The sequence below is a fragment of the Nicotiana tomentosiformis genome, chromosome 8 (assembly GCF_000390325.3).
Source record: "Nicotiana tomentosiformis chromosome 8, ASM39032v3, whole genome shotgun sequence".
Classification (NCBI taxonomy): Eukaryota; Viridiplantae; Streptophyta; class Magnoliopsida; order Solanales; family Solanaceae; genus Nicotiana; species Nicotiana tomentosiformis.
In genome coordinates this window covers 47,341,753-47,356,627 of record NC_090819.1, presented here as the reverse complement: position 1 = coordinate 47,356,627, position 14,875 = coordinate 47,341,753, and the positions used below count along the sequence as shown (strand labels likewise).

At 40.3% G+C, this 14,875-nt stretch overlaps 1 protein-coding gene across 1 annotated transcript; it reads right to left on the bottom strand.

Moving 5' to 3' along the window:
• Window positions 1-6,562: 6,562 nt before the first annotated feature.
• LOC138897421 (uncharacterized) lies at window positions 6,563-14,666 on the bottom strand. The gene is made up of 9 exons (XM_070183389.1): window positions 14,295-14,666; window positions 13,089-13,369; window positions 10,502-10,788; window positions 9,737-9,942; window positions 9,335-9,454; window positions 8,947-9,091; window positions 7,577-8,324; window positions 7,226-7,510; window positions 6,563-6,746 (listed from the first exon to the last, which is right to left on the bottom strand). Exons 1-9 carry the CDS (start codon window positions 14,664-14,666, stop codon window positions 6,563-6,565), a joined length of 2,628 nt encoding a protein of 875 aa, XP_070039490.1.
• Between the last annotated feature and the right edge of the window lie 209 nt (window positions 14,667-14,875).

Below are 14,875 nucleotides of genomic sequence, written 5' to 3'. Positions count from 1 at the left end.
AGATATTTTGGAAATATTTAGACATCTTTGGTCTTCTTGACAAATGAATACAAGTTTGGGAGCTAGGGTTCTTGCACTCACACTTGGGGATTGAAGATTTGAAGACTTTAGATGGGATTTCTTACCCTTTTTACTCATTTCTTCAATTCCTTACTTTGTATTGAATATCTAAGCATGTAGTATTTATTTCATTACATAAATCTTGTATATGAGAATATTCATTATTAAATTTTGGATTAAAACTCTTATTATGCTTATGTATTGAATGATTTTTATTAATATTAAAGTGACTTAATTGTTTCTTTAATTATTATTGTTCTTTAATATTTTAAAAGGGATTAGCTAACCCTAGGACTCGCCCATTAACTTCGAATTAATCTTGAAAAATATATTTTGGGATTGGAAAAGATTAATTAATAAGAACTTGGCACATTAACCCTAATTTTATAGATTCTACGTAGGGATAAGATTGAACTACTTGTAGCCACATTCGGGTGCACTTAATCCTCTTAATTATTTTAGGGATAATTCTATTAGGAAGTCTTATTAGTCTTCAAAATAAGCTAATATATAATTATTATTGAGCCTAATTAACATAAACTCGTTCATATTTGTAAAATCGTGAAATACATTGGATGGTTACTTGAGTGTAATTCCCATTGTATCCATGCTTTTAGTCATTAATCATTTTACTTTCTTTCTAGATTAGTTTACATTTTTGCATTAGTTATAATATTTTCTCAAAAACCTTTTTAGTGTTTGGCTTATGTAACGACCAGGCAGTCATTTTGAGTTTTGTAGCCCCGTTCTCCTCATTTATTGCTTATTCTATGTTCATTTGTGGTTATATGACTTTTCAGGGTGGTTGGTTAATTTCAGGGATGTTTAAGAATGAATTAGGACACGTAGTCCCAAGGTTGGAGGCTTAAGTTGAAAGAGTTGACCGGATATTGACTTATGTGTAAACGACTCCAGAATAGATTTTTGATGGTTCTGATAGCTTCATATAGTGATTTTGTACTTAGGAGTATGTCCGGATATTGATTTGGAGGTCCGTATGTCATTTTGGCTTGAATTGGCGAAAGTTGGAAAGTTGAAGGTTTGGAAGGTTGGAAAGTTTGACTGAGAGTTCACTTTATTGATACCGGGCTCGGATTTTGGCTTCGGGAGTTGGAGTAGGTCCGTCGTGTTATTTATGACTTGTGTGCAAAATTTGAGTTCAATCGGAGTTGGTTTGATAGGTTTCAGCATTGGTTATAGAAGTTGGAAATCCATTAGTTTCAATAGGCTTGAATTGGGGTGCGATTCATGTTTTTGATGTTGTCTTATATGATTTGAGGCTTCTACTAAGTTCATATTATATTTTAGGACACGTTGGTATGTTTGGATGGGGTCTCGGGGGCCTCGGGAGTGATTTGGGTTGAAATCGGATTGAGTTTTGGACTTGAGGATTTTCTGTTAGCTTTAGTTCTGGTGCAACCAGACCTGCGTGTAATTGACCGCAGGTGCAGAGCCGCAGGAGTATCTTGGAAGGCACAGATGCGGGGTTTTGGCTACGCTGGACAGTGGTCATAGGTGCGAGGTTATTTACGCATCTGCGAGCCTGCATATGCGAAGGATCTTCCACCTATGTGGATTTTGGTAGGGAAAGTTGAGGTCACAGAAGCAGAGGCTATCCGCAGATGCGGTCCCGTAGGTGCAGGGCATGGACCGCAGAAGCGGACCCGCAGAAGCGAACCCGCAGAAGCGGAAGGTCGGGAGATTAATGATTTTTTGCAGGAGCGACCTTTCTTCCGCAGAAGCGGAACTGCATATGCGGTGTTTGTGCCCGCAGAAGTGAGAATCACTGGGCAGACCCATATAGTCGAGGGTTGAGCCATTTTCTTAATTTTTGGACTTTAAAAGCTCGGCTAGTGGCGGTTTTTGAGAGCGATTTCACTATAAAGGTAAGCAACTTTTGATCACTTTTGCCCATTAATATTGAGTACGCATTGATTTTACACCTAGATTATGTGTGTTTGAGGTTAAATTTGGGAGCTTTGTGGTATATGTATTGGAGAGTAAGACTTGAGGATTTGAGGTTCAATTTGTGGTAGAAATTGGATGATTTTGGTATGGCTGGACTCGTTATTAAATGGGTGTTTGGAATTTATGAATTTTGTCGGGTTTCGAGGCGTGGGCCTGGGGTTGGCTTTTTTGGGTTGACCTTTCGAATTTGGTTAAAGATCTTAGCTTTATCGTATGCAATCGATTCCTATAGCTTGTATTGATTATATTAAGTTATTTGTGACTAGATTCGAGTCGTTCGGAGGCCGATTCGTGAGGCAAGGGTTTGTTGGAGCGTTGAGTTGCGTACTTTGAGGTAAGTAACACTTCTAAATTTGGAACTGGGGGTGTAAATCCCTGAAAATTGTGTTATGTGGGTTGTTTGAGGTGATGCACATTCTAGGTTACATGCGTGTGGGCGTACACCGTGGTAATCATAATTCGGGTGGATTCTTATATTGTGTTGATATCAAGTCTTGTTTTATCCGTATAATTCCTACGTGTTAGAGTAATTGAGTTGTGATTCATGCTAGAAATCATGTTTAGGCTATGTGCTTATTCTGTTGAGACCTAGTGAGGTTATTTATGCTATTTTGAGTTATTTGCTTTAACTGTAATTATGTGGTCAGTCATGATCCTTAATTTGCATATCATATCTCAGTCTCCGTTATCATTTACTGTTGCATTAGTGTTCTTATTATTTGGGCCGAGTAGTATGAGATTTGTCAGTCCTTGACACTAGAGAGATTGATGATTGAGTTGGGCCTGAGAGCCGGAATGTGAGTGTTATTGTGGATCGGGCTGCATGCCGCAACACTCCTTATTGGGCTTTTTTTTTTATTTTTTTTTATTGTGGATCGGGATGCACGCTGCAACATGCCTTATAGGTTTTATATTAGCGCTTGGGCAGGATATGCTCCTCCAGAGTTTGACATACCAGAAGTGAGCACAGGCACCGTGATATACATGCAAGTGCTTCGGTGAGGGGCATTGATGCCAGGCACCCGTACAGTGCTGAGTGATTGTGTCTGATGAGTGGGAATTTGAGATAGACAGATTGAGTACTCTAAGAGTGTGAGTACCTGGAAATATGACTGTGATATTGTACTTTTGACATGCATATTTAACATGTAGGCATAGAGATGTACCATTTCTCATGCTAGCTATACTTGACATGTTCTTACCAGTGTTGGCCTTTATTTTTGAACTTGAAAGTATGTCTAAATTTCTATACTGTGATCAAGCTGAATATGGAAGTTTCTCTAAGTTGATACTGTTATTCTCATTGTGATATCCTTGTTTTCATTATATTGGTTCTGACTGTATCCTTCTAAGCTCGTCATTGCTTTCGGCCCAAGGTTAGTCCCGTTACTTGTTGAGTATATTGGGTTGGTTGTACTCATACTACACTCTGTGCTTCGTGTGCAGATCCACGTACATCATGAGCGGTGATTGCTAGCTTTGGTGCCAGTACCTGCTCGGAGACTTTGAGGTAGCTGCTATGACGCCCGCAAACCTCGACTCTCCTTCTTTTCATTTTATTCAGTACCATTCTATTTCTCACAAAAAATGTACTAGAGTTTCAGACTATGTTGATACTTAGTAGCTCATGTACTCGATGACACCGGATTTTGGGATGGTTGTAGCAGAGTTAAAGTGATTTTTTCTAGATATTTTTGGGATTTTCCGATGTTGAGCTTATTAAATCACGTTTTAATTCAAATTCATAGTTGTTATGTGATTGTTGGTTTTCCTAGTAAATGTGTTAGGCGTCATCACGACAGGTTGGGATTTTGGGTCGTGATAGCTTAGCATAAAAAGCGATAATTCTCTTACTTGCATAATCACCTACATATTATTCTCTGTGGGATTTGACCCCGACTCATAGTTGGGTAAATTATATTTGCATGCGACCGTGTCCGCTTAGTCTTTGAGGAGTCGATTTGGATGTCATCACCTGGGCGAACGTGGTCCCCTTCTTGCGAACGCGAAGGCCAAGCACCTGACCATCCCCAGCCCACCTCACTGCTATGCTAACGCGATACCCAGGACGTGAACGCGAAAGCCAATCTGCCTCACTCATCGCAAACGCGACCCCTATGTCACGAACGCAAAGAGAAAATCCTGCCCAGCTCAAAATTACTCTACGATCGCGATCCAACTCCTACGATCGCGAAGAAGGACCTGACATCAGCAAAAATCTACAACTTTCAAAATGCCCCGGGTGGTCCGAAACTCATCGTGCCATACGGGACCCCGTCCAATCACACCAACAAGTATATAAATCATATACAAACTTGGTTGTAAGCACAAAACATCAAAATAATACTCATAACCAAGAATCAAACACCAAAACACATAATGCATTCCTTCAAGTTCAAGAACTTCAAACATTCACAAACATGCATCCGATTCAACCCTAACGAATCTAGAATGAAGGAAAACTTTTTACACATGTTCCAAATGACTAAATGGACCTATCCCAAGTCCCTAAACAACAATCCGAACTTGATAGCCTCAAAGTCAACCCAGAATCAAACTTATGATCTTTTCAAACCTTCAAATTGCCAACTTTTGGCAAATTGAGCCAAAACAACCTAGGAACCTCCAAATCCAAATATGGACATACGTCTAAGTCCAAAATCACCATACGAACCTATTGGAACCATGAAAAAAAGAATTCGAGGTCCTTTACATAAAAGTCAAACCTTGGTCAACCCTTATAACTTAAGTTTCAAACCATGGATCTAAGTGTTCCTATTCTTTCCAAAATCTTCCCGAAACCAAACCAACCATCCCCGCAAGTCACAAAACAACAACAAGAAAAGACTCTGCAAGGCTCTGAAATATCCAATCTCACAAATCTGTTGGCCAAAGCCTAAACATCCATAACCAAATGCCTCTCCGCAGCTGGAATAAATGCCAAACTCCCCATTCTCCACGCCTTTCTACTAAAGGCGTCCGCTACCACATTTGCCTTCCCCGAATGATAAAGAATAATGATACCATAATCCTTCAATAGCTCCAACCATCTTTGCTTGTCACACCTCAACCTCGAGAGGTGAGACCGACACACGACGCCCGAGGGCCCGTGCAAACCAACATTCATACTTTTGTGAAGAATGTATTGACTTCTATACCTATTGACTTCTATGCAGATACTCCAGAGAAATGGAGTGCAACAACCAACCCCTGAAGCATGCACCTTAATGGGGAGGGACGTCACCAGGTCTATCTGTACCTGTGGGCATGGACACAGTGCCCAAAAGAAAGGGGCATCAGTACCAAAGATGTACTGAGTATGTAAAGATGATAATATATGTATACCGAAGGCATATCATAAGAGATATCTATACACCACTTCAACTTGGTCATCGAAGACAAGCCACCAGGGGCGTGCACGACACTGCAGTAATCATGAATCATGAATGTATGCAAGTTTTATAAAAATCAAGCCACTCATTAGGGCTATGCATTAAATATTTAATATAATGCAATGTCATTCAGCCAATCTTTAGGTCATATCATCTCGTGTCATACCCGTCCTCAAAGAGGACTCGGTAATGTCTTATATCTTTATCACATAGTACCCGACCTTAGGAGGACTCAGTAATATTTCATATTACATCATTCCGTACCTGACCTTATAGGGGCTCGGTGATATTGCCTAACATATCATTCTGTACCCGGCTTCATCGGGGGCTCGGTTAAGGAAAATAGATACACATATATAAAAGTACAACGTAAGGTCAATTACAAGGGATATCAAAGTTAAACTCAGAATGAAACATATTTTACAACCTCAAGATATTATCCGAAAACGTCTTAGATGGGACAAGAAAATTCCACCGGTAAAGAACATGCAAGAACATGAAAAATGTTTTAAGAAAGACTTAGACCAATTCAGGCATACAACATAAGGATCATTTGGAGAGAAGAGCTTATATCAAGTCATGCCAAGGAAAGAGGCCGCTTTACATACCTTTGTGAAGAACTACCTACGCTTCTTGAATCCTCCACTTATATAGTGATTATCTTTACTTCTAAAGAAGTCTCCAACATCAGTCCCACAAGAAAATAGATGGTATAGTGATGATCATGAGCCTTTTTACTCAAATTTTCACCAAGTTAGATTTTGATTATAGCCCTAAACCATGTAGGAAATTATTAGAAATCTTGAGAGCATTTTGGGTATTAAACCTGGTAATGTTGTATATCCTCAAAAAGGAGAAAGATGTACTACTTTTATATTAATTCTAGAAACTCTACCACCCCACATGCCAAACGGGTCACCCCATCCCGGCCACTGCATCCCGTAGGACAGCTGGCATAAATCTGATAAAATGTAATCACCTTTTTGTTCGTTAGCGTGGCACCGACTTATTGGCTGTGCTAAAGGACAACCTTGTCAATCTTTCAACTTCACAGGTGGACAAAGAGTGCAGGGTGTATTATCATCCCCCCTTCGGAACATTCGTCCTCGAATGTTGAATTGTAGTCAGTATTTTAGAATTTCTCAATCATCTTCCATAGTATCTTGAATTGTACCTTCTGTAGTATTTTCAACATTATCTTCTACAATATGGAACAAATAGGGGTATCTGGACTTCATATCTTCTCCGGCTTCCCATTTCATTTCCTCTATTGTTTCTCCAAAGTACTTTAACTGAAGCCATCTCTTTAGTTCACAACTTGATGATCTGGGATAGCCACAAGAATTTCTTCACAAGTCAAATTCTCTGTGATTTGGATATATTCAATTGGTGTAACGCGGGATGGATCACCCAAGCATTTACGAAGCATGGACACATAAAATACTTGATGCAATGCTCCCAATTTTGGGGGCAACTCAAGCTTATAAGACACTTGGTCGATTCTCAGCATAATCCAATATGGTCCGATATCCCGGGGGGATGAGTTTTCCTTTCTTGCCAAACCTCATCATGCTTTTCATAGGGAACACCTTCAAGAATAGTAGTCTCCCACAACGAACTCTAAATCTCGACGTCGGTTATCTGTGTAGGATGTTTTCCTGCTTTGAGAGGTCAATAATTGACTTTGAATCATTCCCACCTTTTCTATAACCCGTTTCACTAACTCAGGACCTAATAACTTTGTCTCGCCCACCTCGAATCGGCCGATAGGGGATCTGCACTTCCGTCCGTACGGAGCCTCATACAGTTCCATCTGAATGCTAGCATGGTAGCAGTTGTTGTAAGAAAATTCATCGAGTGGTAGATGGTCTTCCCAACTTCCCTTGAAATCTAAAACACAAGCTCGTAACTTGTCTTCGAGCATCTGAATAGTGCTCTCGGCTTGGAAATCCGTTTGTGGATGGAAAGTTGTGCTAAAACTGATTATTGTACCCAAACCTTCTTGAAAATATCTCCAGAAGTTTGCCGTAAACTGGGCACCTCCGTCCGAGATAATAGAAATTGGAATTCCAAGAAGTTGAACTATTTCCCTGATATATAACTTAGCATAATCTTTAGATGAAAACGTAGTCTTAACAGGTAGGAAATAGGTTTACTTGGTGAATCTATCCACAATAACATATATGGAATCAAACTTTTGGCTAGAACGTGGTAATCTGGTAACAAAGTCCATGTTGATTATCTCCCATTTCCAGGTCGGGATTTCCATATTCTTGAGCAATCCTCCTGGATTTTTGTGTTCAACCTTAACTAGTTGACAATGTGGACACTGAGCGACATATTCAACAATGTTCCTCTTCAAGTCGTTCCACCAATAGAATTTTCGAAGATCATGATACATCTTGGTTGACCCCGATGAACTAGAGTAGCGAGATTGGTGAGCCTTTGCCATGATCTGTCCTCGGAGTCCCATAACATCGGGCACACACAATCGGCCCTTATAAGTAAGGACTCCATCCCTGAACAGCCCAAACCGTTTCTTTTTCTGAAAGGGAATGATTTCTCTTATTTTTACAAAGACTGGATTGTCAAATCGTTGTGCCTTTACTTCTGCCACTAACGAGGAGCCGACAGCATTCTGAACTACGGCTCCTCCATCGCCGGTATCAAGCAATCGTATACTTAAATTGGCCAACTGATACAAGTCTTTAGTTATCTCCAATTTATCAGTTTCCACATGCCCTAAACTACGCATTGGTTTCTGACTTAACGCATCAACTACAACATTCGCCTTGCCGGGATGACACAAGATATCCACATCGTAGTCTTTTAACAATTGAAGCCATCTCCACTGTCTCATATTCAATTCTTTTTGCTTGAATATGTATTGCAAAATTTTATGATCTGTAAATATATCGACATGAACTCCATACAAATAGTGACGCCATATTTTCAGAGCAAATATAACAACCGCTAACTCAAGATCATGAGTAGGGTAGTTCTGCTCATGTTTTCTCACTTGCCTCGAACATAAGTAATAACTCTAATGCATTGCATCAAAAGACTTCCCAATCCCATTCTAGAAGCATCACAATATATAACATGCAGAGCTAAAACTAGTGCTGAGGTTAGTCTATTCTTTAACTCTTGGAAACTCCTTTCACAAGTATTGTTCCACTGAAATTTAGTTGCTTTGTGTGTTAACTTGTCAATGGAGCATTAATAAAAGAGAAATTTTCTACCAACCTTCGATAATAACCAACTAAATCCAAGAAGCTACGCATCTCTGTAGGAGTTGTGGGCCTTTAATAATTCTCAACCACTTAGATCTTTTGATTATCGACATTAATGCCCTCATCCGATATATGTGCCCAAGAAAAGCTATTGAGTTCAACCAAAACTCGAATTTTGAAAATTTAGCATAAACATTACGATCCCAGAGCATGCATAACACCGTTCGCAAATGCTCTACGTGCTCAGCTTCGGATTGAGAATACACCAAAATATTATCTATGAATACGATTACAAGGATATCCAAAAATGGCTTGAACACCTGATTCATCAGATCCATAAAAGTTGCTGGTGCATTGGTCAAGACAAAGGACAAATTCATAGTGGCCATATCTGGTCCGAAAAGCTGTCTTGGGAACAACTTCTTCCTTGACTCTTAACTGATGATATCCAGATCTGATATCAATCTTTGAGAAATACTTGGCGCCTTACAACTGATTAAACAGGTCATCAATCCTTGGAAGTGGATACTTGTTATTAATGGTTACCTTATTTAGATTCGGTAATCAATGCACACCCTCAACGAACCGATAGTGAACTTTCAATTGAGTTTTTAATTCCTTCAACTTTTCAGGTGCCATCTTCTATGAGGGAATAGATATCGGTTGCGTATCAGGAAGTACATCGATAGTGAACTCAATTTCCCTCTCGGGAGGGATACCTGAGAGCTCTTCAAGAAATACATTGGGGAATTCATTAATAACCGGGACCGACAGAAGGGCTGGAGGCTTTTCCTTTGCATCCTGTACTTGCACTAAATGATAGATACATCCGTTCAAGATCATCCGTCGGGCCTCAAGGTAAGAAATAGACTTTCCCTTAGGTTCTGCAAAATCACACTTCAATTCAATGACGGGCTATCCTATGAAATTAATGCAAACGACTTTTGTCCAACAATCCATATTAGCGTAACAAGAAGCCAACCAATCCATTCCCATAATAACATCAAATTCCACCATCTCTAATTCATTCAAATCATCTAAGGTGTGGAGGTCATAAATCATTACATCACACCTTCGATATACCTGCCTAACTATCATGGACTCACCTATGGGCATAGACACTTCAAATGACTGACGTAATAATTCAGGTTCTTTATCACATTTTCTAGCAACAAATGGGGTAATGAATGACAAAGTAGAACTTGGATCTTTCAAAGCATACAAATCAGTGGAGAATATGAATAGTATACCTGTAACCACATCCGGTGATGACTCTAGGTCTTGTCGACCTAACAATGCATAAATGCGATTTTGTTGTCCACCTGAGCCAGATGCTCCACCTATACATCTACCTCTTCAAACGGATGTTTGCGAGCCCTCCCTATAAGGGCGTACTGATGAAGAAGAAGCTTTTACATATCCCGTTGGTTGCATCATACTACTCCCACCTCTCATATGGAAAAAATGCATAATGTGGCCTGGTTGTCCACACGAATAACATAAATCCGAACCTTGGCGACTTGGCCCAAAATGGTTCTTACCACATCGGCCATAATACAGCATCGGGGGTCTCATCTTATTAGAATCTCAACTATATGATAAGCTCTGTCACTGGGAATTTTGACCCTGACCTGAATAAGTGGTTCGATCACCATGCTCATCCTGGAACTGTTGTGTCGCACTAGTCGCCGTATAATAAGGGTGCCAAGGAATCGAAGGTCTAAACCCACCTCGTGACTCTCCTGTATCCCATGGACCGAGTTCTCTTATGTTGGCATCGATCATGCTCTCGAGCGACTCGTTGTTGCCTTTTATGATCCTCCAAGTTCTGCGCATAGGCTTGAATACGAGCAATATCCATATTCGAATTCAAAGAAGCGATGGTGCACTCATTAATCAAATCTGGTCCCAGACCACCCATAAATTGATGTACTCTGTCACTCATCTTAGCCAAAACAGAAGGGGCATATCTAGCCAAGGAGTTAAACTGCATAGTATACTCTCTAACACTCATATTACCTTGCTCCAATCGTAGAAATTTATCTTGTCTGGCCCGGTGGAGCTTAACAGGAAAATATTGCTGTTGAAATGCCTCTGAAAACTCCCTCCATCCTACTAGTGGGGCAAGAGGTCCCCTAGATTGTTTCAAAGTTTTATAGCAAGTCACAACAACATCCCGCAATCTATAAGAAGCAAGTTCTACGGATTCAGTATCAGTGGTATGCATAAATCGTAAAGTCCGCTGCATCTGATCTAGAAAATTCTGGGTATCTTTTTTTGGATATGTTCTTGTGAATACCAGGGGGTCTAGATAAATAAAATCCCAAACTTTCACACTGACTTCTCTATCTGAAGTGTCGGGGGTCTGACACTGGGCCTGAGAGGCTACTAACCGAGTCAACAACTACACAACTCTTCTCATGTCTAAATCCTGATCAGGAGCGACTAGGGGAGAAATTGGGGGGACATTAGTTTCTCTATGCCATTCCGATGATAATTGTGTTATTCCCAAAACCTAGCTATCAGCCTCATTGTGGGGTTCACGTTGATTCATATGGATAGGTGGCACCCAACTATTATCCTCCCCTGCCTCTTCATCTATTCTTTGAATGACAACCTGTCGTCTTGTAGTAGGCATCACTATGAACATAAACAAGTTGAAGATTAGAAGTAAACACTTGAGACTTATCTCTATTGCACTATCTATATAAGAAATTAAGGTATCCATCCTAAATATCCGGTAGCCTCTTATTTATAAGTATGGTGCACGACATACCCATAAACAAGACTTTACTAGATATGGCTTGCAGACTCCCTAGGACAAACCTACTCTGATACCAAGTTTGGCATACCCAAACCTCGGGAGGTGAGATCGACACACGACGCCCAAGGGCCTGTGCTAACCAACATTCATTCTTACATATTTCTTTAGGGATCAGGGCGGACCAGGCCTCCCAATATAGTACCAATTCATAAATATTAATAATTGATTGTGGAAGCAATCTTATAATTTTTCATATATATATATATATATATATACACACACACATACACACATATACACACACACACACAAAAACACATACATACATAATTGTTGCCAATAGAGTCATGATCAATATTTATATACATCAATACTGGGGGTGTGCACCACACTGCAGTAATCATGAATCATGAATCATGAATGTATGCATGTTTTATAAAAATCAAGCCATTCATTGCAGCTATGCATTAAATATTTAATATAATGCAATGTCATTCCGCCACTCTTTGGGGCATGTCATCTCGTATCGTACCCGACCTTGAAGAGGACTCAGTAAGGTTTTATGTCTTCATCACATCGTACCCGGCCTAGGAGGACTCGATAATGTTTCATATTACATGATTCTGTACCCAGCCTCATAGGAGATCGGTGATATCGCCTAGCACATCATTCCGTACCCGGTCTCATCGGGGGATCGGTTAAGTAATATAGATACACATATATAAAAGTACAATTCAAGGTCAAATATAAGAGATATCAAAGTTAAACTCAGAATGAACCATATTTACAACCTCAAGATATTATCCGGAAGCATCTTAGACGGAACAAGAAAATGCCACAGGTAAAGAACATACAATAACATGAACAATGTTTCAAGAAAGACTTAGACTAATTAAGGCATAAAACATAGGATCACTTGGAAAGAAGCGCTTATATCAAGTCATGCCAAGGAAAGAGGCTGCCTTATATACCTTTTCGAGGAACTACCTACGCTTCCTTAATCCTCCACTTCTATAGTGATTATCTTTACTTCTAATGAAGTCTCCAAAATCAGTCCCACGAGAAAATAGATTGTACAGTGATGATCACAAGCCCTTTTAGGTTTTTATTCTAGCCCCAAACCATATAGGAAATTCTTAGTAAACTTGAGAGCATTTTGGGTACTAAACCTGATAATGTTGTATATCCTCAAAAAAGAGAAAGTTGTGCTGCTTTTATATTCAGTCTAGAAACTCCACCGCCCCACGTGCCAAATGGGTTGCCACGCCCCGTCCTTTGCACCCGGTGGGATAGCTGACGCAAATACGATGAAATGTAATCACCTTATTGTCTGTTACTATGGCATGATTGGCTGCACTAAAGGGCAAACTTGTCAATATTTCAACTTCATGAGTGGATAAAGAGTGTGGGGTGTAACACCGCTGCCTTAAATTCAAGACTTTCTATTTAAACAGATGTTGGATACTCCAATGATCCATACACACCTCACAAAAATACGTCATAAAAGTAATGCCTCAAAATCTTGAGTGCGTGTACAATAGCTGCTAACTCCTAATCATGCACCAAGTAGTTCTTCTCCTGGGGCTTTCACTATCATGATGCGTAGGCAATCACCCTACCGTCATGCATTAACACACACCCAATGGAAACCCGTTAAGTATCACTATATACCGTATAGGGCCCGATCCTGAAGGAATAACCAATAATGGAGTTGTAGTCAAAGCTGTCTTGAGATTTTGAAAGCTCTCCCCGCACTCAGCCAACCAACTGAATGAACCACCCTTCTGAGTCAAATTAGTCAATGGGGCTGCAACACAGTAGTAACGAACAAAACCCAATGAGCTCCTGATCTCCGTAGCAGTAGAAGTTTTTGGCCAACTCTGAACTGCCTCAATCTTCTTCGGGTCCACCTTGATGCCATCATTAGATACCACATGATCCAAGAATGCCACCTAGTACAACTTAAACTCACACTTGGAGAACTTAGCATACAACTTCTTCTCTTTCAAAGTCTGGAGCACAATCCTCAAATGCTGCTCATGCTCCTCCCTACTACGGGAATACACCAATATATCATGAATGAACACAATGACCAAAGAATCAAATGCATGAAAGTTGCTGCGGTATTATTCAACCCAAATTACATCACCAAAAACTCATAATGCCCATAACGAGTCCGGAAAATAGTTTCAGGGATGTCCAAAGCCTTGATCTTCAACTGGTGATACCCCGATCTCATGGAAATCTTCGACAACACCCTGACACCCTGAAGCTGGTAAAATAAATCACCAATGCGTGGAAATGGATGCTTGTTCTTGATGGTGACCTTGTTAATTGCCTATAGTCAATACACATTCTCAAAGACCTATCTCTTTTCTTAACAAACAATATTGGTGCACCCCAAGGTGACACTAGTCCTGATGAACCCCTTATCCAACAACTCGTGTAACTGCTCCTTCGATTCCTTTAACTCAGCAGGAGCCATACGATACGGAGGAATAGAAATAGGTTGAGTGACTGGTGCCAACTCAATACCGAAATCAATATCCCTAGTGGGTGGCACACCCGATAGGTCTACAGGAAACACATTACGAAACTCCCTCATTACTGGAACTGACTCAACAGTAGGAGTGTCAGTACTAACATTTTTGAAAAAAAACATCCCTTCTCAACCATCCGCTGAGCCTTCATGAATGAAATCACTCTACTAGGTGTGCAACCAAAAGAACCCTTACACTCCAACTTCAGCAACACTGGCATTGCCAACGTTACAGTCTTAGTGTGACAATAAAGAATAACATGTTACGGAGATAACCAATCCATACCTAATATCACATCAAAATCCACCAAATCTAATAATAGAAAGTCAACTCTCACCTCTAAACCACAAATAGTGACCACAAAAGACCAATAAACCCGATCCACCATAATAAAATCACCAACAGGTGTAGACACATACACATGAGCATCAAGAGAGTCATGAGGCACATCCAGACAAGAAACAAAGTATGATGACATATATGAATAAGTAGAACTAGGGTCAAACAATACGGAAGCATCCTTGTGGATCATAGAAACAATACCTGTAATCAATGCATCAGAAGCAACAACCTCGCTCCTCCCTTGAAAAGCATAGCATCTAGCCTGACCTCCACTAGACTGAGCTATCTCTCTAGGATGACCACTTCCTGGATGACCTCCACCCCGAGCTGGCTGAGCGGGTGGTATAGCAACCGGCGCAAGAATCATAGTCTGTCCTCCTTGCTGCCCTGAACCTCTGTGGAGACGGGGGTAGTATTTCCTGACATGCCCAAACTCTCCACACTAATAATGACCTCTGACCAAAAATGACTACGGGACCTAAGTCAGACCCTATGAACCAGAATAACCACTAGAAGAACCTAGTACATACAAACCCTAAATGGATTGAGCGCAATGAGAAATCTACACTGAAAGTA